The sequence below is a fragment of the Ctenopharyngodon idella genome, chromosome 3, assembly GCF_019924925.1.
Source record: "Ctenopharyngodon idella isolate HZGC_01 chromosome 3, HZGC01, whole genome shotgun sequence".
Lineage (NCBI taxonomy): Eukaryota > Metazoa > Chordata > Actinopteri > Cypriniformes > Xenocyprididae > Ctenopharyngodon > Ctenopharyngodon idella.
In genome coordinates this window covers 30156641-30180207 of record NC_067222.1, presented here as the reverse complement: position 1 = coordinate 30180207, position 23567 = coordinate 30156641, and the positions used below count along the sequence as shown (strand labels likewise).

Sequence of the window (23567 nt, the reverse complement as noted above, 5' to 3'; positions counted from 1 at the left end):
AGTTTGGAGAACTTTGCTGTTATGAGAAATGAGATGTAGAAGGCAGCAGGGAACGTTGTCATCCGTGTTTACCTGGATTAAGTGTTTTAGTTTCATCATCATGGAAAGGTCAAAGCCATCAGGGGCTCAGTATCATAAAAAATAAAAAAAGAGGATGAGAAAAAGAAAGCGAAATATACAGGTATGTTACTAATTGGTTAATTGTTCTGTTCTACTACAAGCTAGTCGCTCCATCATCACGAGCAAAACATGACACTGCATATTAGCACGGGACGGATTTACCACGTCATGCTAATGTCAGCAGCGGGACATGAACAAAAAGATCATTATCAGAGATGGCTGTTTAGTGTAAATTGACAAAGTGATAGTGTCATATCTATGACAAGTTTGACAACCAGCGTGGACCTGCCAAACGAACATAGTTTCAACAGAAAAAAAAAAAAATTAAAAATGAGTTTTACATGAATTCAGTGCATATCAAGAAATAACTTAAAAACATCAAATAAATGCATTTCTTTATGCTATAATAGTGCAGTTGAAGTCACAGACAGACAGGTATTGTGATTTGGGTGTGTAGATTATGAGAATCTGTTTGTTTATGCTGGAGAGTTTTATATTAATGGTACAAACAAAATAGTAAACATATGCTCAAATATGCCAAAGTCAATTTGTTTTAAGTCCTTGTAGTTGTTTTACTAGTTACTTCCTTTGAACATGGATGTGCATAGTTGTTTTATTGAAAAGTGGGAACTGTGTATTATTGTATAATAATACTTATAGCTGATAACATAACATATTGTTTTGTTAAAGTAATTTTGTTTTTTGTATTTAAAATATTTGCCTGTTTTTGAGTTATTGAGTATTTTGCATAATATAAAATGAGCAAAAGGGTTTTGGGTTTGCACTTTTCAGACGGTCCCTTCAGACTTGTCTCCGCCGCCTGTTCATAGAGACCAATATTATAAAGCACATTTGAGGAAAGTTGGGTTGTTGTAGCTCGTTGTCTAGGTTACTATGATTGGAAATAGCTGCATTTGTGTTTTAACAACGTTTAGCTCACGAGTTATTGATCCGGGAAGTTCGAATCTGTGAATATTGCCAACTTTACTGAACTCCTTGACTTAAGACTTATTTCTTTATATTTGAGTCCAACAAGTTCAAACTCTATGAGCCGCGCATTATTTGTGTGCATTATTAACGTAGGTTACTAACTGAAACTAGCCTACTGCCAGCCAGCGGGACATTAAAGAGGAAGTGTTTGTCCGAACTTGCAGCAAGGAAATGATAATTCTCGGGGGAACGCAAAAGTTTCCCTCCCATCCCAATTTTTTTTCCACCACCACGTCCCTTTAGGGGCTCCGTAGCTACTGGTTCACGGGCAAATTTGCTTTATGTATTTCCCAGCGTTGAAATCAGGCACATATAAATGTCAGGAAACACGATTGCATGTCAACATCCATGGATCACTGGATCTTTGGTAAGTTGTAAGGAACACTATGTCGAGTCCAACCTTTCCCCTATTAAATCCAGTCATGCAGCAGGCTCTTTTTTCCACTCCGGCTGAGGGGGGTGTTCCGGCGGGAAAGTGACGTCAATGCATCCTCTATAACCTACTAAAAAAAAAAAAAAAAAAAAAAAAAAAAAACAAGAAACCCATTCTCTCCAAACTTGCGAATCATATCGCGGTACGCGAGAGGACTCTTCTCGTTCTGTTCCTGCTATAATTTAGGCTTATGCTAAATAGCAGGCTAACTAAACTAAATGGATATTTATTCATTTTTTAAAATAAACCCACAACTAAAGGAGAGGGGGCTCTAACTCTGACTCTAGCTTCCACTATCAACAAATACGCAACTCGGAAAAGAGGCGGCTGCTGCATTAGGTAGGCCTAAGATGTGCTTTTGACTCTTTGTATAGCAGTTGTTCATTATAAATGTAGAAGATGATACATATAACTGTATGAAATGTAGAGTATATGTTAGATATATAGCCACAATAGACATTAAGAGGGGCAAGTCTCCCCAAAAATTAGAAATGGCCAAATTGTCCCTCAATATTTGATATAATGCTGCTGCTGCACTCCATTACGCACATCTCTATTATTTGAATGACAAAAAGTTTTCAAAGATTTTAGGTTGCTCTGTCTCAACAGTCTAACAGCGCTCGTCAAAGTCAAAATGATTGAGAGACGGCCAATCAAATCAAAGAAGGCGGGTATTTCTGTTCACAGAAGACGAGTATGAATTCCAGCAAGAGTGAGAGGCCTGTTTGAAGTTGAAACCCTTGTCAGCAGCATGGCCAGGCGCTCTTTCTGGCAGCGGCAGGTCGCAGTACCACTTCTGGTGGCATCCCCAGATGCCACAGAGATCTTCTTCTTCTTCTTCTTCCTTGATGTTTAATGGCAGTTGGCATCCAAAAAGTTGCATTACTGCCACCTGCAGTCTATTAACTTGTCCCTTCATAATTATATTTGTCTTAAATATATATTGTATAGATGTTAGATAAAATGATGGGCCTCCAGTACTTAATCAATATAATGCAGAGCAGAGTAGAACACTGGTAACAGGGACAAAGAATGACACAAACACGAAAAGTGCTGTTCACTCACAGTCAAAGTTTATTGAGCTCGCTGTAACTTATATAGCAAAAGTCTAGGGCGTTAAGCCAACTTAAAACAAAGGCAAGCTAAATTCATGTTTATAAGATGTCTCATCATCCACTTTACATAAGCATTAAGTGTGAATAACTCCTTATAGGCATGAATAGAACAGTGTGGCTCTTATAGGAAATAACAAGATAGTTCTTAAAGGTGTACGTGACTACAACAGATTAAAAACAGAAAAAGAAGAACTTAAAAACAGGATAAGAGATCAAGGAGAAACAAAGCAAAACACTTTCTTCTTAACAATGGCCACTTTAAGTCATTTATGACTTATTGTTTTGCTTCATCCTAATTCTAAGGCAAAGGCTGTTTTTACAGGTGTAGCACCTGAACATATTACAAGCAAACTACATTTAAAACATTCATTCTAGTTAGCAGATACATATCTTCTTGTTGCTACAACAGTAGTCTTCACAGCCCTTTGGACTGTTGACATAATACATGGTTCAAAGGCAAAGCAAAATGAATGCAAACAACACAATCATTATTATCATCACATAATATTCCACGTTCACAAACATTCCTGTAATTCCTTCCCACCAGTCTTCTCCAGTTACTTCTCTATTCTAGTCTTTCCATTATTCTTGTAATATTTTGTATCCCTTACTAAGAGGGATCATTGGGTGTGTGGAATATTGTTGGGCGTACATTGTTGGCTATAACTTGCTTTTTCTGCTGCACTCACTGATATATACATGGTCTGTGTTAGTTTAATATTGCTAGTCGTCAGTGAGTCACAATCATTCATGCTTACTCTACTTATATTGCCAAACTAAGAAGTGTTCTCTTCTTCTGTGTGACCTGCCTGGTCTTTCGTCTGATTTTACTTCCTTCACCACTCCTGTGACCCTATCCAATAATATTCCTTTTCTCAATTGAGTATATGCGAATAAAGTGGTTTGCCCTATAACATGATTTCTACAATTTGCATAGGTCACTGTTATGGCTACAACTGATGGGTCATCTTGCTTCTTCTGCATGCCCAACTTGAGAACGTATTAGTAAATGGAAATGGGGCAATGCACTTAAAACCTGTGACATGTTCATCCAAAGACTCAGGAATTCTATGAGTATGGGCAGGTTTGCAAGTAGCCAGTTTTAATTTAGACCTAAATGGTGTCAAGGGAACCTTTGATTACCCAGAGTAGCTATGTATTCAGGTTTCCTATCTTCTGCCTGCAGGTGGCCCCCACAACACTATAAGGTATGGTTCTTCTGCACAGCTCAATCTCTGGACTTCTCACCTTGACAAGATTCGAGGCAGGCTTCTTGGGCCTGTCGTCCAGTTATTCTGTGTCACTGTTTCTTTCAGATGTTTCAGCCTTGAGGCATGAATCCACTGGTGTTGATGGTCAGTCAGTACTCCCATCCTGGCCACGGCAATCTCTGTAGCTGATCCTAGGTACTATGGCACTCCCATAAGCTGGGCTTTTCTGCTGGCACAGGAGAAAACAGAAAAACGTCAATATATTGACTGTACTCAAACTGTTTGATTATTGGCATAATTTCTCCTTACTACTTCCGGTCACCTGTGAAAACAAATTATTCATTAGGTCAAATTATTCATATAGGTGACAGCTTGGTTCGTTTCAAATGAGTCATCAGTTTAAACTCATTCTTCTCTTAATATTCTTTGCCATTTTGGTGGCCACTTTGGTAATCCCTTCCACTGGGCATATTCATTTCTTTCATAGCTCTTTTTATAATTTACTTTAATTACTCCTTTTAATTACTTTCATTAATTATCATTTTTATTAATTGTTGATATAATTTCTTCTAATTCTCATAATTGTCATTTATAATATGCTTTGATTCATGTTAATTGATTTATTTTACCTTTATTTATTGGCCTGTAATTTCTTTTCATAACTTATCTTTTATTCATACATTTACTTTACACTCCTATATCATTAATCATTAAATATACTTCACTAATGTAATGACGGGTCGACAGAATGAGGATCCATTTGCAGCTTTATTAAGATAATTACCAAAGCAGACAGGGCAAAGGCAGAGGCATAAACTGGGACAGGCAATGGTCGAGGCAGGCGGCAGACAAACAGAGTCAGTGTACAGGCAAGGATCAGGGCAGGCAGCAAACAATCACAGTCCAGGAAACAGGCAAAGATCAGGGCAGGCAGCAAGGGTCACAGAGAATAAACAGTCCAAACGATAACAGGATAACAGGGAAAACGCTCAGAGATGATCACCAAGGCAAATCAAGACTTCGCAATCAGGTGGTGTGTGTGAGTCCTTTATAGTCCAGGTAGTGTGCTAAACTGTATGTGGCAACAGGTGATTGGTGTGGAGTGTGCATGTGATTGGCAGGGAGGATTATGGGAAATGGAGTCCAGGAACCGACAGGAACAGACGGTGATCGTGACATAACGCCCCCTTCCGGAAGGCGCGTCCTCGCGGCGTAAATGGTACAGATAGGGAGGGGGGGTGGGTGCATTGGAGACGTAGACAGGAACAGGGTCTCCAGTGCAGATCCAGGAACTCAGGCAGCCACGGTGGGTCATGTGCCACGGATAGCCATGGTGGGTCAGGTTCCAAGGGCAGCCATGGCGGGTCAGGTGCCACGGGCAGCCAAGGCGGGTCAGGAGCCACGGGCAGCCATGGCGGGTCAGGAGCCACGGGCAGCCATGGCGGGTCAGGTGGCTTGGGCGGCCACGGTAGGTCAGGTGGCTTGGGCGACCACGGCAGGTCAGGTGGCTTGGGCGACCACGGCGGGTCAGGTGGTTTGGGCGCCCATGGCAGGTCAGGTGGCTTGGGCGCCCACGGCAGGTCAGGTGGCTTGGGCGCCCACGGCAGGTCAGGATCCGTAGCATGCCATTAGCGTGTAAGGTCCCCACCCGCAAGCTCAAGCAGTTCGGAGGCCGCTGATGATCGCGGCTGTGCAGGGTCCCCACCCACAAGCTCCCCACCCTCAGGTATATGGCCCCCCCCAAAAAAGTTCTTGGGGAATTCAACGGAGGCCGTGGCGGTTTCGTGGGTAAGGAGCTCGGGTGGCGCCGGCAGGGCGAGGAGCTCGGGGACGGCCTCCGCGGCCGTATCAGGAAGAGCGGGCTGCTCTGGGACGGCAGCGGGCTGCTCTGGGACGGCCTCCGGGCCTACAACGGGCTCTGGGACGGCCTCCGGGCCTACAGCGGGCTCTGGGAAGGCCTCCGGGCCTTGAGGGATGGAGGAAGCCTTCTTCCTCCTCCTCCTCCGTTTACATGGTTGAGGCGGTGGCTCTGTGCCTACCTCCTCTGTGGGCGCTGCAGCGGGCTCACGGGTTGGAGCGGACTCACGGACTGGAGCTGGTTCTGGAGTGGACTCACTGGCTGGAACGACCCCTATGTTCCCAGACACTGGCGGGGCGGCCATCTTGCCCGTGGGCACTGGCAAAGCGGCCATCTTGTCCATAGCAACCGGCGAGCTTGAGTGCGTAGCAACCGGCGAGCTTGAGTGCGTAGCAACCAGCGAGCTTGAGGGCGTAGCAACCGGCGAGCTTGAGTGCGTAGCAACCGGCAAGCTTGAGGGCGTAGCAACCGGCGAGCTTGAGGGCGTTGCAACAGATGAGCTTGAGGGTAAATCTAGAAGATCAGCGGAGATGGGACGTGACTCGGGAAGTTTAACTTGGACTTGACTTGGCATTGTAGTAGTGGTGGCCGCCATTTTGTGAGTGTCATCTGGCGCGGCAGCCATTACGCGACCAGACGAGGTGTCGCATTCCTCCGCGACACCCACAGTAAACGGAGAGCCAACATTCAATAAGGCATGATCCAGAAACTGACTTAGAGATGAACGGGGTCCCTCACGAATGAGTTGTGATTTGAGTGGCTGATTAATGCCCTCACAGAAAAAGTCTATCAGCGCACAGTCCGGCAAGTCGGAATTATAAGCAATGTCCAAGTATTCCACAACATATTCCTCCAGCGATCGTGAGCCCTGCTTGAGCCCTAATAACAATAATGCAAGGTTCCTACCAGACCAGTGTTCATCAGAAAAGCTGCTGGATCGTTGTTTTGGCGAAGTCTTCTGTAATGACGGGTCGACAGAATGAGGATCCATTTGCAGCTTTATTAAGATAATTACCAAAGCAGACAGGGCATAGGCAGAGGCATAAACTGGGACAGGCAATGGTCGAGGCAGGCGGCAGACAAACAGAGTCAGTGTATGGGCAAGGATCAGGGCAGGCAGCAAACAATCACAGTAATATGGTGTAATAAGTCCCACCAGTAACACTTTAATAACGTTCAGTTATAAGTCATTTATAAATTATTAGTTAATGATGAACGAATCATTTACAAAACATGACGATACATTCATAAATGATTGCTAAGTGATATACTAAGATTTTATGAATGTTTTATTAATTCAGTTATAAGTCATTTATAAATTATTAGTTAATGATGAACTAACAATTTACAAATGTGTTGTAAGTTATCTTAAAAAATGTGTAAATCATGAAATAAATCAAACAGATCATTAGTAGATGGTTAAAAAGTTATTAGTTGATACATGATGAACAAACCATTAATACATTTATTGATGAAGTTGTAAGCTGGTCTGTGTTCAAAAGCACAAACATGCAGGTATGCTAAAGCACTATTTTTAAGAAGATTAATTTATTTGTTTTGAAGTGGATAAACATTTATAAATGCCTTATGATATTTAAATTATAATTTTTTTTATGCAAATATATTTTACTATTATATAGATATCTTAGAGCCCTTAACTCACACCTTATACCTAAACATGACCACTTTTTGGCCACTTCACAAAAATAAAAACGCTTAGGCTAATAAAAAACAGTGATTAGCCGCTTTTCCATTGTCAGACCAGTGCGAGCCAGGGCTTTCAGCAGGCCAGGCTAGGCTAATAGCCCCGCTGCATTTCCACCGTCGGGCCAAAAGCTCCGCAGTGCTTCACTGAAAGCCGCCCGTAACACGCCTCTCTAGAACAACGTCACACAAACCCGTCATTTCACAAACAAATGGAAGTTTTATCAGAAAAATAATCAGAAAGAAATCACTGGAAACTAGCGAGATCGTAAAGTGAACATGATAAAAGCAGACGTTTGTTGGCATTTTGTTGTTTACTTAAAGATTTAAAAACCCAAGCAATTTTACAATTTTCAGTCCGTTCTCTGCATTCTTGGGATTGAGAAACAGCCTCCAATAAGGAGTGAGGTTTGACGTCACTGCTGCAAACCTGTGTCGTGGTGTTTGAAGCACCAATTTTGAAAGTGTAAATGGATGAGACGACGGATAGGTACGATTATAATGATTATATTACGGAATAAGAATCTGGGTCTCGCGAATCCAGCCGCTTCGCTTCTGAAATGCTTCTGGTGTGAGTTGACACCGCGTAGAGGATGGAACAAAACCTTGCTGGAGCTGTAACGCACCGCAGACGCATGCAGTGTAACTGTGCATTTACACCGCCGCCAGCGAGAGTGTCAAAGTGACAGGAAGGCATTCATTTTTTTTTAATGTGAGTCGGCGGCAAGCTCCAGCGAGCAGTGGCGCGTCTTGGACAGTGTGGGCGTCGAGGAGAGTTGAAGTCAACTTTATGGTGCAACCAATCAGAATGTAGAGGTCTTTCGCTTAAGAGGATTCCAGAGAACGCAGTCGTGGAAACTTTGGTTCCGACCAAACATTAGTTCCCAAGCAAAACGGTGAAGAGGTGGATAATTGCCGTGGCGGGTTTCCCAATAATATAAGACGTGTGTCCCTGTTTGCTAACAGGGGCATAAATAAGAAAAATGATGCGTGGACCAAGGTGTCTGACATTGTTTGCATGCTATGTCTGAAATTGCATAGCCATATGCCTATACATTTAGGGTGAATTCAGGGTGATTGGGACACTTTTTCCAAGTCATTTCAATGGCAAAAAGTGTCCCAATCACCCTGAGTTCACCCTGCTATATAAATATATATTATTACTATATAAATATATAGCTGTATGCACTATATATTTAAGCCTAATGACATTTATCATTATTTTCTCCAGCTAAGCAATTTGTTCTCTGTGTTCTCTTTAATCCTCTCAAGCGGAGGACTTCTACATTTCGATTGGTTGAGCATTACTTTGACGCTCCTGCCGGCGGCGGTGTGAACGCACAGTAAACAAGGGGTGAACCACTTCTACTTCTGCTGCACGAGAGATGAGAACACATTTTTACAATTTTCTGGGTCTTGAAAGAGTCTGCGTTTGTGATTTTCCTTCTTCCTTTCCTGCAAAACGCTCGCTCTGTCTGGATGCATTTAAATCTGCATTAAGGATGCGTTTCTGTCATGTATCACAAATGTGCACTTCAATAAGCCGACAGAAAGCAGGTTAATGCGTTTACATGCCGTGCGAAATCGGGGTAAGAGGCAAAAAACTACCTGTTCCGAACGGTTTGTGCTTAAGCAGTTTATGACCTTACTCCGATAAAAGAAAACGGGTTATCGCGTTTACATGACCATGTTCATTTAAACATAATCGGGTTAAGAACAGGCATGTAAACGCATAGCATGACAGAGTTGGATCAAGAAACCCAGTCAAGAAAGCCTAAAATATAGCTTGACTAAAGCCTAAAATATAGCTTGATTATTTTTAGAAAAAAAATACTGTAATTCACGAAGTTTTTTTCATGTTTCAAAGCACAGTAGCACATCAATGACCAGACTGACTGTGAGATTTTGCCTATACCTACCTTAATGCAGTACAGTACACAATTCAGACTGACTTACTACATGTGAGTAATGCAAAATCTCATCTATAGTAAGTCAGTTTGGTCATTAATGTAGTACATTTGAAACTTTGAAACTTTTGGTGAATTACAGTAGCCTATTTTTTTTCTAAAAATAATTGTTTACGAGATATTGGTAGAAGCTCATATACAGGCAGTCTGCCCACAAGCATTTACTATAACAAAGTAAATATCTTTAATTTGGATGAATGATTGTACGTTTATATTTTTGCACTGAGAGTGGAATTTGCAGACTAGGCGAAAATTCAGCAAATATCAAATATTTACTGCGCTTTTTTTGCGGACAAATGGATTTGCGCTGCCACATCAAATGTAGCTGCTAACTGACCAAAGGTGTGTATAGATGCATCTACTCTGATCGTTATAAAAGCGCCATTGGCTGACAATAGTAGTATGCTATCTGTTGATTATATACTCTTCAGAGTACTAACTTTACTGCACTCTTTTAGTGGACAAATGGATCTACAGCCACATCAGATGTAGCTGCTAACTGACCTAAAGCGTGTATAGATGCATCTCTGAAGAGAATATAATCAGCAGATACAGCGTAGGCTACTATTTTCAGCAGTATCAGCCAATGGCGCTTTTACAACGATCAGCCAATGGCGGCATAGAGACCGCCTTCAGATGTTTGATTGACACCCTCTCATTAGCATGTTGCGCCAAGGAGAAATAAATAAGAAACTACATTCAAAAATGAATAAATGGTTAAAAGGGAAAAAAGCTACTTTCAATTTAGCGTTTCCTTTAAAAAAATATATATATATTTTCCCCCAACATTCATTTTATTTATTATATTATTTATCTCCTTGCACATTTAATTATTTATATATGTATTTATGCTAGAATATGTGGATTTATGTATTTATTTGCACATTTATTAATTTATATATTTATTTATGTATAATTTTGTGGATTTATTTATTCACGTATTTATTGATTTAATGTTTTTGCAGGTTTCGTCCTCCGGTTTCGTCCCCCATAGGACCCAACCAGATCTTGAGATCTCATGAGCCAGGAAGTTACCTATTAAATTCATAGGAATGATTTGCCATCCTTGTAATTTGGCTTTAAAATCAAATAGTAATCAGATTAACAGCTTAGTTTATAATAGTGTGTGATGAATGAGTTCAAGAAGTCTAGGTAATCTTAGGTATTGCTTAGCTTGTCATGTCATTGTGAATATCTGTTTGGATTGCAATTCTTGTCTTAAAGGCAAAATTGATGAAAAGACATTTTCGGAATAGGCTGGTTTTTTTTTAAAAAAAAAAAAAAGGATGTCGCATTTTATTGTCTAAATGCTTTTTTTCTTTCTTTCTTTCTTTTCTCTTTTTAATGATCAAAAGGAGAAGTGACTGCAGTTTTGGATTTGTCTTGAAAGAAACAGAGATATAGCCTACATACACATCTTAAGTGAATTTTGAAACAACACAAGGATGCCAAGACCTTCTCTTCTCACTTTGATACTGGGTAAATTCAATTTTCAGTCTTTGCATTTCTTGCATTTTTAATTACAGATGGAGTTTACAATTTCATGATGGAACTAAATGTATGTCACAATATTAATATTACAACAATATTTCATCCTTTAAATAGTTAAAGTTTATTAACTGTGTAAAATGGTGTGGTTGTCGTATCTTGCACATTTGAATAAAGTATGTTTATCAGTCATCTTTCAGGTTTTCTCACTTGTTCTTTCTGAAAGTAAACTGAAACTAGTGGCTAATGCTCTTTAAAATAATATACTAACCTTTTAGGTGAGTTACCAGTACATCTTTTATCCATTTACCACCACTTCCACCATACATCAAAAACTTGAAAATAAATCTCTCTTGCCATTGGTCAGTTTTCCGCGGTCAAGTTCACTACTGTAAATGGATTTACAGTAGAGTAGAATTACAGTAGTGACCATATATTTTCCCATAATCCTTTGCTGTTTACAGTAACATACTGTATACATTACAGTATCTTACTATACATATTACAGTAAAATACTGTTCAAATGACAGAAATCGGGTACAGTGAAGAGTAAGGGCGGGGCTGACCTTGTTGCTATGAGTGATGTCAACACGCTTACTAACTGCCCACAGTGATTGTAGGCTAAGTGTCACTAATTAAACAAGAACATGTGCAGCTCATTTTCAGCCTCTTACATGTCTGCATCTTGACAAATTGCAGAATTCAGGATCAGGATGGAACTGGAACTCGGGTCACCAGAGCTGCCCACAAGGCCATAATAGGATATTATTTTCAACTTGACCGCAATGGTTTTTTTTTTGGGTTTTTTTTTTTTTTCCATTATTCAATTAATGCATATTGCCTGTAATTAAATGAACCTTTATGTTATGTCATAACAGATTAAAATCTATAAATCAAAATATTTATTGCATTTTGCCTCAATCGCCTATTGCCTCAATGGTGTACACACTACAGTGTCTTTGGGCAGATTGCTGAGGCGGATTGCCAGCAACAGCCATTTTGTATTGTTTGTGATTCAGTCTTAGTGACTTAGGAGTCCTCTCGACTACCACTAAATTTTCACAGATTTAGGAGCTGGTTTTAGTACTGAAATGCTTTGTGAAATGCTTTTACTCATAATGTCCCTTTCCTGCCTGACTAATTCAGTGTTTACTGTATATTTACATAAACAATATCCTAACATATTTATCAGTTAATATGCAACACAGTTTTTATTTAAATTATCATCTATCATTATGTAGGGGTGAATTCAGGTTAATTAACCTGAATTCGCCTATCAATCATAAAATCTAGCTGTAAGCCTACAATGTTTTTAAACGTCACTGTTTTTCATCTCAACAGCCAGTGCTCTCACTTCTGTAACTGGTAAGTAACAGACTGTTAGTCACTCTTTTAAAACTCAGATCTTATTCTGGTTACATGAGATGATTGACGGTTTTTGCTAGTTTGTAGGTTTAGCATATTGTAAGCCTTGTGAGTTGATTCATAATATAGATATTTTATTTTTTTAGGTGGATATAGTATCAGGCTGGTGAATGGTAATAATGACTGCTCTGGGAGAGTTGAGATCCTTTATAATGGCACGTGGGGAACAGTGTGTGATGATAACTGGGACATAAATGATGCTGCTGTGGTGTGCAGACAGTTGGGATGTGGAGGAGCTGTTAGTGCACACTTCCAGGCTTATTTTGGCCAGGGAAGTGGTCAGATCTGGTTGGATGATGTGCATTGTTCAGGAAGTGAATCATCCCTCACACAGTGCCCACGCAATTCTATTCGAAGCCATAACTGTGATCACAGTGAAGATGCAGGTGTCGTCTGCTCACAGGGTAAAAGTATATATGTTTCCCCTAGATCAAGATGGCATTGTATATTTGCTGTTTTGCTTGTGATGAAAGAGTAGCAAAGTGATTAAAAACAACATAAACCTACAGTGTTTGGCCCCAAATGATGATAATAACAATGTCAAACACAAATACTTACAACATAGTTTTTAATCACATTGTACTTACATTTTTAAGACAAGCTACCAGACATAAAATTGGTCAATGGGTCTGATTCATGCTGTGGAAGAGTGGAGATCCATCATAATGGCCAGTGGGGAACCGTGTGTGATGATGACTGGGACATGAATGATGCTGCTGTGGTGTGCAGACAGTTACAGTGTGGATCAGCCATCAGTGGCACCTCATAGTGCTGCCTTTGGTCAAGGCAGTGGATCGATCTGGCTGGATAATGTTAGATGCTCGGGAGGTGAAGGAAAACTCACACAATGTTCACACAGAGGACTAGGAAAACACAACTGTAATCATGGTAAAGATGCTGGTGTTGTTTGTTCAAGTAAGTCAAATCTTTTGCATCTTGACATTATGGGAGAACTGAGCAATAGAAATTACATTAAGCTTCATGTATTTCATGATTTTCATCTTAAAGGGTTAATTCACCCAAAAATGAAAATGATGTAATTTATGACTCACCCTCATGCTGTTCCACACCCATAAGACCATCATCGGATTTCATCTTTGTTGAAATCCGATGGCTCAGCGAGGCCTGCATAGCCAGCAATGACATTTCCTCTCTCAAGATCCATTAATGCACAAAAAACATATTTAAATCAGTTCATGTGAGTACAGTGGTTCAACATTAATATTATAAAGCGACGAGAATATTTTTTGTGCGCCAAAAAAACGAAATAACGACTTATTTAGTGATGGCCGATTTCAAAACACTGCTTCAGGAAGATTCGGAGCGTTATGAATCTTTTGTGTTGAAATCTGCGGTTCGGAGCGCCAAAGTCATGTGATTTCAGCAGTTTGGTGGTTTGACAAGCGATCTGAATCATGATTCGACACAAAAGATTCATAACGCTCCGAATCTTCCTGAAGCAGTGTTTTGAAATCGGCCATCACTAAATAAGTCGTTATTTTGTTTTTTTGGTGCACCAAAAATATTCTTGTCGCTTTATAATATTAATATTGAACGACTGTACTCACATGAACTGATTTAAATATGTTTTTTATACATTAATGGATCTTGAGACAGTAAGTGTCATTGCTGGCTATGGAGGCCTCACTGAGCCATCGGATTTCAACAAAAATATCTTAATTTGTGCTCCGAAGATGAACGAAGGTCTTACGGGTGTGGAACAGCATGAGGGTGAGTAATAAATGACATTATTCTAATTTTTGGGTGAACTAACCCTTTAACATGCAATTTAAATGGATGCCTGTTTCTTTAGCAGGTGACCTGCAGAAGCCCTCTCTTTCCCTGATCTCCACACATGCAGCTGTTTCTCCTGGAGAAAACATTCAGTTCAGATGCACAACACCTAATCCAAGATGCAATGCTGATGCTGAATTCCACCTCTTCATAAATGGATCATCTATATTATCCTCTCAGAAACATGTATCTAGTGTGACTTTCAACCTTGTTAATGTAAGCGTCTCACATCAGGGCAGCTACAGCTGTAATTACTCCTACAAAAACAGCATTATAAAGTCACCTTGGAGTAACACTGTTGAAATCACTGTGGGTGAGTGTTTAATCTCAGCTCATTGTCTACATCATATAAATGCATTAGTTGCATTAAAATGCATTAAATGAATTCATTCTGTATTGATTTCTTATTTTTGTGTTTGTGCTGCTGATTTGTAAAATGTCTGTGAATTACATTTTGATCCCGAGAAGATGCAGTTCTTGAAGACATTTTTATTTAATGCTGTTTGAATTTAATGCTTGAGGCTCTGTAATATAAATGTATTATTGTTTTCTAGTGCAATTGCAGCAGCCCAGCATTCCCCGCATTGCTCCTGATGGACAGTTTGATGTTGGGCCTCAGGGGCCAGTGATCACCAGGGGTCACAGTTTCACTATCATCTGTTCCACTGAATCTCAGTATCCTGGAGGCTCCTTCTACCTGTTTAAGGAATCAAATATCACCAAGAGTCAGTCAGCTGTCGATCTCTCTGCCTCTTTCTTCTTTTCTGAGGCAGATTATTCACATGAGGGAAACTACAGCTGTGTTTATGAAGTCATTTTGTCCTCACGCTCCTTCCGTTCATCTGCCTCTGAACTGCTGGTCATCACTATCACAGGTACTGATGTCTTTTTTGTGTTTGTACTGCTGATTTGCAAAATGGCTGTGGATTAAATATTGATCCCGACAAGATGTAGTTCTTGAAGCCATTTTTATTTAAAGCTGTTTGAATTTAATGCTTGATGTAGCGTCCTGGTTAATAAAACAGTTGACTCTTTCACTGATGATTCACAGTTAGTTTATTGTTCACATTCTGTAGAGCCATCAGACAACAACGCACCATGAACCACCATAAGAGCTAGGGGAAGAAAGGAATAAATAAATAAATAAATATTGAAAAATTGAAACAAGGAAGAAAATAAACCAAACAATCAAACCAACAAAATAAACATTAATGATATAACAAAACCGCTATGTATGCCTACATGCAAAAAGGGATGATTGTTCCCTTGTTCCCCATTAAACCAGAAGCTAAGCTTATAAAGTTTGTAGAATCCTTAAGACCTTTCCATAAATCAACCGTACACCTGTGTCTTGGTCAGCGTGAGCGTTTAACACAATAAGGTATACATGCCATATATCCGCTGCACTCAGAGAACACGCTGTCAAAATTAAAGTCCTCATCCACACCCTATTACATTTAACAAATTCACATCAAATACACATTCAAACATACAAAAATAATACAAATAATAATAAAATAACTTAAAGACCACAAATAATAAAACATCATAAACATAACATATTGGGGTTCGTTATACCTGAGATTCTGTAACTATATAAATAATGTATTCTTGTTTTCTAGTGCACTTGCAGCAGCCCAGCATTCCCCGCATTGCTCCTGATGGACAGTTTGATGTTGGGCCTCAGGGGCCAGTGATCACCAGGGGTCACAGTTTCACTATCATCTGTTCCACTGAATCTCAGTATACTGGAGGCTCCTTCTACCTGTTTAAGGAATCAAATATCACCAAGAGTCAGTCAGCTGTCGATCTCTCTGCCTCCTTCTCATTTCCTGAGGCAGATTATTCACACGAGGGAAACTACAGCTGTCTTTATGAAGTCATTTTGTCCTCACGCTCCTTCTGTTCATCTGCCTCTGAACTGCTGGTCATCACTATCACAGGTATTGATGTGTAAGAGTCTGAAACAAGCTGGACTGCCGATAATGAAAGTTTAACTCAAAACCATGTGTCTGTCTCAGCCTCCCTGCTTCCTGTCATTGGTGCTGTGGTGTCAGCTGTGCTGCTCTTATTGTCTGTCCTCATAATCATCCTCCTGGTCAAGAGAAGACAAAAATAAAAGAATAAGGAAACTCATTTGAAGTGCTGTTTTAAAAAAAGGTAACGTAGCATTTCATAAAAACTATTAGATGTCTTTATTATCAATTCCTTTAATAATAACTGTATGTCCCTTCATCTCTATGCAATGTCTCTAGGACAACAAAAATGAAGATGATGATGAGGCTGATTATGAAAATGTAGAATCTAATGGTAAAAAACATGGATCATGATGACTCTGAAGAGGACTATATCAATGTGAATGTTACAGAGAATAAAAGTGTGGTACACAAATCTGATGATAACATTTATGAAAGCTATGAATAGGCCTATTGAGTGATCCCAAAATGCTGTAATTAATGAGGCTTCAAACAGATTAAATATTGCAGCCAAGTCCGGTTGACAGTGAATGAAAGAAACATATGCTACTTTATGGTTTATATGAACAAATGTAAGTAAAAAAAAAAAAAAAAAAAAAAAAAAGAACAAATTTAAAAGGGTGTGTTTAATTCTAATACTAGTAGGAGTATTAAGTGCTCTTCCATTTTCAGTTGTGTTGCCAGTTTTCAACCTGTGCTCCAAACCCCCAGTGGGCCATGTAGGTACTGCAGGGGGACTGTAAATAATGATTTAAAATATAATTTGTCAGAGCTAAATATCGTAATATTTTAAAATATTAGGATCTTGAACATATTACAAAATAGGTAATTAAGTTGCAATTTTAAATTTTGCTGTGTTTTGCTGTATAAGAGCTAAAGTTTGGGCTAAGAAGTGTAACCTCCACGTAGCTAAACATTTTTTTCTTTTTCTTCGTAAACCGCTTTGGTGCGAAGATTTGAAAATACAGTCTATCATTTTCGTGAGTCCTGTAGGCCTAGTGTAATTCGTAAGTGAACGTGCCGATACAAAAACATTGACAGAGCTGTTTTCAGCATAGACAACATTGAGAATGAATGTTGTACATAAATGTAATGAACCTGGTAACCTGGCTTTCTTTGATGACTTTCAGAAAATTAATAGTTAAAAACAAAAGAAAGTCCCGCACACAATCAGAGCTTACAAAAGTATCAAAAAAAAAAAAAAAATGTATTTATCACAACGTTTCAGTCCCATGACCTTCATCAGGCATAGCCTATATTCAGTCATGAACTCATTATACATTGCTTAACAAATTAACCCATTTAATCCCACCGGTCACTATTGTGACCACAAATTTTCCTCACATATTTTGGTGTGGTATTAAAAAGCAACTCTTATTATGAAGCACATGTTCATTTATAATGCAAATTTAAGATGTCTGCATGAGTTCTGGGCAGGTCTAACATTATTGTGTAGTTTGGTCATGTGACCACACACATTTATTTCCTGGTACTGCCATCTTAACACGATGATGGCGTTAAAGCTCAGAAATGACAGTTATGTTTTCTAAGTAAATTTTTGAATAGCTCATACATTTTTTGCACACATCATCATGAAAGGGTTATCTATACATACATTTTGAAATTATATTAATACATAGTTTATTCTGTTGTCAGACTGCAGATAAATGAAGACGGTCACAACTGTGACCGGTGATATAACACAGGGAGTCTATGTCCCCTATATGTTATTCTCATAAACTCTATTTCAGACTGACCGTAAGTCAAGTTTTGGATTTACTTGATCCTTGGTGACATCCGTCCGTCCGTCCATCTATCTATCTGTCTGTCCGTCTATCTATCTGTCTATCTATCTATCTATCTATCTATCTGTCTGTCTGTCTGTCTGTCTGACTATCTATCTATCTATCTATCTATCTGTCTGTCTATCTATCTATCTATCTATCCGTCTGTCTGTCTGACTATCTGCCTGTCTGACTATCTGTCTGACTATCTGTCTGTCTGACTATAAAACACTAATTTCATCTATTTAACCCAATCTTTAAACTAATTGCTGGAGGTTTGTCATTTTTTAAATGCATTGACACCATAGAATTAAACTCCCTGTGTTCTACCACCGGTCACTTTTGTGACCGGTCATAAAACCCAATTTTTCATGGACTTTTCAATATTTTTTTTTACATGATTGACATTGATTGTTTAATATCCTTACAAATACCATACAAATTCATACATGTCATCTCTGGGAAAAATTTGGGATTAAACGGGTTAAACCAATAACAGAATGTAAAATTCATTGTTTATTTACGTTGCTTTTTGTGAATGTCCTTTACCTCCTAAAGAAAATGCCTTCAAACCTAAGGCATTCTAAGAAATCTAAACATAATTATCATACTAGACTAAATAATATAATATAATATAGCCTAATAGTGAATGTAACAGCTAATTGTGTATGTAATAGCTAATATAATATGGCTAATTGTGAATGTAGGTTGCAAAGTATTCATGTCTTCAGTGTTGCTCTGACATATTTTTGCTTGAAAGAAAGAACTCAAAGCGGAAGTTGTAAACAATTTATCCAACCCATAGACATTATAATAAACTATGGTCGTTACGGCTGCGACGCGGCTACCGGAGCTGATACGTGGCCACTCTAGTCAATGCTCGTGTTTACACCAGCCGCACCGCGGTGCGTTTTAGAAGCGGCCCAGAAGCGGCTCGCCACGCCGCTTCGCTAAAGATAGGCGCCTCGCAGCTAAAATACAAAATAAAGTTAAAATAATCACCCTGTGTAAACTCCCGCTCATATTTCACATCACTAGGAGGCCAGAAACTGACGACAAGAGATTCGAAGTTGAAAAACTTCTTGTTGTCCATAACTGGACTTTTAACTAAGTCTGTAGGCTACAGCAAAATGGCATATCAATAAACACAATCAAACCGGACGCTTCTAAAACGCCCCGCGGCGCGGCTGGTGTAAACAAGAGCATTGACTAGAGTGGCCGTGTATCAGCTCCGGTAGCCACATCACATTTTACATAAGCATTAAGTGTGAATAACTCCTTATAGGCATGAATAGAACAGTGTGGCTCTTATAGAAAATAACAAGATAGTACGTGACTACAACAGATTAAAAACAGGAAAAGAAGAACTTAAAAACAGAACAAGAGATCAAGGAGAAACAAAGCAAAACACTTTCTTCTTAACAATGGCCACTTTAAGTCATTTATGACTTAGTGTTTTGCTTCATCCTAATTCTAAGGCAAAGGCTGTTTTTACAGGTGTAGTACCTGAACATATTACAAGCAAACTACATTTAAAACATTCATTCTAGTTAGCAGATACATATCTTCTTGTTGCTCCAACAGTAGTCTTCACAGCCCTTTGGACTGTTGACATAATACATGGATCAAAGACAAAGCAAAATGAATGCAAACAACACAATCATTATTATCATCACATAATATTCCACGTTCACAAACATTCCTGTAATTCCTTCCCACCAGTCTTCTCCAGTTACTTCTCTATTCTAGTCTTTCCATTATTCTTGTAATATTTTGTATCCCTTACTAAGAGGGATCATTGGGTGTGTGGAATATTGTTGGGCGTACATTGTTGGCTACAACTTGCTTTTTCTGCTGCACTCACTGATATATACATGGTCTGTGTTAGTTTAATATTGCTAGTCGTCAGTGAGTCACAATCATTCATGCTTACTCTACTTATATTGCCAAACTAAGAAGTGTTCTCTTCTTCTGATTTTACTTCCTTCACTACTCCTGTGACCCTATCCAATAATATTCCTTTTCTCAATTGAGCATATGCGAATAAAGTGGTTTGTCCTATAACATGATTTCTACAATTTGCATAGGTCACTGTTATGGCTACAACTGATGGGTCATCTTGCTTCTACAAACCCAATTCCAAAAAAGTTGGGACACTGTACAAATTGTGAATAAAGAAGGAATGCAATGATTTTGATTCGTCTGACCACAGAACAGTTTTCCACTTTGCCACAGTCCATTTTAAATGAGCCTTGGCCCAGAGAAAACGCCTGCGCTTCTGGATCATGTTTAGATATGGCTTCTTTTTTTACCTATAGAGTTTTAACCAGCAACGACGAATGGCACGGTGGATTGTGTTCACCGACAATGTTTTCTGGAAGTATTCCTGAGCCCATGTTGTGATTTCAATTACAGTATCATTCCTGTATGTGATGCAGTGCCGCCTAAGGGCCCGAAGATCACGGGCATTCAGTATGGTTTTCCGGCCTTGACCCTTACGCACAGATATTGTTCCAGATTCTCTGAATCTTTGGATGATATTATGCACTGTAGATGATGATAACTTCAAACTCTTTGCAATTTTTCTCTGAGAAACTTTCTGATATTGCTCCACTACTTTTCGCCGCAGCATTGGGGGAATTGGTGATCCTCTGCCCATCTTGACTTCTGAGAGACACTGCCACTCTGAGAGGCTCTTTTTATACCCAATCATGTTGCCAGTTGACCTAATAAGTTGCAAATTGGTCCTCCAGCTGTTCCTTATATGTACATTTAACTTTTCCGGTCCCAACTTTTTTGGAATGTGTAGCTCTCATGAAATCCAAAATGAGCCAATATTTGGCATGACATTTCAAAATGTCTCACTTTCAACATTTGATATGTTATCTATATTCTATTGTGAATAAAATCTAAGTTTATGAGATTTGTAAATTATTTCATTAATTTTTTATTCACAATTTGTACAGTGTCCCAACTTTTTTGGAATCAGGTTTGTACCTACCCTTCTGCATGCCCAACTTGAGGATGTATTAGTAAATGAAAATGGGGCAATGCACTTAAAACCTGTGACCTGTTCATCCAAAGACTCAGGAATTCTATGTGTATGGGCAGGTTTGCAAGTAGCCAGTTTTAATTTAGACCTAAATGGTGTCAAGGGAACCTTTGATTACCCAGAGTAGCTATGTATTGTAATCTTTTGCCTGCAGGTGGCCCCCACACCACTGTAAGGTATGGTTTTTCTGCATAAGCTGGGCTTTTCTGCTGGCACAGGAGAAAACAGAAAAACATCAAACAATCAAACTCTCTAAAATCAGATCCATGTAATTTTAAATCTATTCTTAACTTGCTGCTTTTTCTGGCCATATTTTATATTCACAAGTGTAAATTTTCAAAGAAAACTTCTTTTTTTTATTTTCAAGAAAGATTTTGATATGTATTTAAATTCTTTGAATAACTCTAAAAAATTCTAAGGCAGACTCTGCAATGGTGTAAATCATATAAGCTATTTTAGCTTTCTTTGTTTTTTGTTTTATGTAACCCTCTGCTCCTTTGTTTATTATTGTATTGTATTGTTCATTACTGTCTTGTCTTATATTTGTTATTGCATAATAATAAATATATATAGAGAGAGAGAGGTAAGAATCACAAGTTACTCACAGTGTATTAGCCTGTGATGTTTATGAAGTATTTTGAAATAGCCTTTTTAGAACATCTTAACTGGCAACACTGACACTGTGGAACGTTTTTGCTAGAGTTAACTGCTTATTTAAGTTAACTTTATTTTCTTTAAATAAATGTAAGCTTTTGTAATGTTGTTTTAATTTCAGTTTTATTACTGCTTGCTTTTAATTCACCAAAAAGTGCACTAAATGTCTTTTGAAAAAGACCACGACTAGGACTATAATCTAGCATTCATGAATTAAATTAATATTTTATTTTAAACAGTATAGAGTATAGCTCATGTCTCTCTTCAATATTTTAACAGATTCAGTCAGAAAATACCTACAAGGTGCTTCAGCATTTCCATCTCCATCATTTGCTGCAAAGAAATCCAGACGTGTTCAGTTTTGAAACTCTTAGTAATTCTGAAAATATAATAGTTAATTAATATAATTCTGAAACTATATGACCCAGAAACTTGACCTCCCGTCTGCCCAACTTACACTTCTCCAAGTTCAGTGTGATCCCAGCTTTTTCAATCCTAGCCAACACTGAGTGTAGTCTTTCATCATGCTGAGGCTGAGACTCACCCCAGATGAGCACACCGTCCATGTGGCACACTACCCCAGACAGTCCTTCAATGACCACGGACATGCGTCTCTGAAAATGTTCCGGTGCTGACGCAATGCCGAACGGCAGCCTATTGAGAAAAAAAATCTTCCAAACAGGGTTATGAATGCTGTGTATTTGGCTGATTGTTCCGACAGTGGAATCTGCCAGAACTCCACGTTTGCGTCCAATTTACTGAAGACCTTGGCCCCGCAAAGCAGTCCAAGCGTCTGCTCTACAGAAGGTAAAATGTACTTCTCCCTACATACAGCCTCATTTAATTTCCGTTCTTCTTGGGTACAGTCAGTCGGCTCCTCAACCTTTGTTATGACTCCCAGCTGCTCCATGCGCTCTAATTCATCCTTAACTTTACCCAGCAAAGGAAGTGGAACTTTCCTAGGGGACTATGGAGTCACACTCGGTTTGTGCTTGATGGTGTAGGGCTGATGTACCATACCTACCATTTTTTTGAGCATGTCTGCATCCACACTGCCGAGCCGAGCTACCAAACTGAGCTTTAAAATTGCTGGCCAACCTAGAAATGCTGTGTGCAGATCTTTTACATTCTCTTGCACAGTAAGCTCAACATTGCTAAGTGACTCATGGGACATCCCCATTACAGAAAGTGGCGCCCCGCCTAGCCCCAGCAGTGGCTTATCTGCATTTTCCAGAGTAATTGTCCCTTTTGTTATCTCTCTGAATGTAGACTCTGGGACAACTGTAACATCTGCGCCTGTGTCGATTTTAAATTTTACTTTATGGTGTTTCATGAACAGCTCCACGGCCCAAGCTTCCTGGTTCGCTTCTACTGTGCCTAAAAACCAGGGCTCTGATGATTCATTGCACTCTTCTGCATCAATAGCATGCACTGTTTTGGATGTTTTACACATCTTGCTGTAGTGCCCTTTTTTCCCACATGCATGGCATGAAACATCTTTGGCTGGACATTGCCATTTTCCATGACCAGGTGTTTTTCCACATCTTTGACAGGGGCTTTTATCATTTTTGATCTGAGATGGGGTTGATGCGTGCTTGGGAAAACTGCTGTTTTTGAATTTTGACGGGCTCTGTTTTGTTGTTTTGGTTTTTTTTGTTGTTTGCTTTTGCAGCCACTGCATCAATTTCCGCTCTACATTTTGTCTCACCTCTTATGTCAGTCTGCTGTTTTTTTATGACCTCTGACTGTCGTGCCATATTAATAGCTTTCTCAGATAGTGTACTGTCTCTTAGACCAACTACTAGTCTATCTCTGAGCAGTTTATCGTGAAGAGCACCATAGTTACAGTTTTCAGCAAGAGCATACAGGGCTGTTATGAAATTATCAGCTGATTCATTTGGCTGCTGCACTCTTTGATTAAATCTTGTTCGTTCGTAGATTACGTTCTTTTTGGGTACAAAAAAATCTATTGAATGTCTCTTTTAACAGTTTCGTA

General features: G+C 39.2%; 1 protein-coding gene and 1 long non-coding RNA gene across 3 annotated transcripts in view; both read left to right on the top strand.

Moving 5' to 3' along the window:
- The window catches only part of LOC127508566 (uncharacterized), a 144343-nt gene extending 122657 nt beyond the window's left edge, over window positions 1–21686 (top strand). Inside the window, exons 4-7 of the mRNA XM_051886655.1 lie at window positions 14660–14980; window positions 15728–16048; window positions 16127–16265; window positions 16361–21686. Of these exons, the coding sequence (XP_051742615.1) occupies window positions 14660–14980; window positions 15728–16048; window positions 16127–16224 (740 nt within the window). The 3' untranslated portion in view covers window positions 16225–16265; window positions 16361–21686. The remainder of the gene's footprint in view (window positions 1–14659; window positions 14981–15727; window positions 16049–16126; window positions 16266–16360) is intronic.
- On the top strand, window positions 1171–12221 carry LOC127508575 (uncharacterized). 2 transcript variants are annotated; one of them, XR_007928838.1, is made up of 5 exons: window positions 1171–1882; window positions 2231–3866; window positions 3975–4064; window positions 10364–10877; window positions 11586–12221. It is a non-coding gene; the product is annotated as an uncharacterized LOC127508575 (long non-coding RNA). The 2 variants fall into 2 exon arrangements; XR_007928837.1 differs by having other exon boundaries at window positions 1172–1882; window positions 2231–4064.
- Window positions 21687–23567: the final 1881 nt, after the last annotated feature.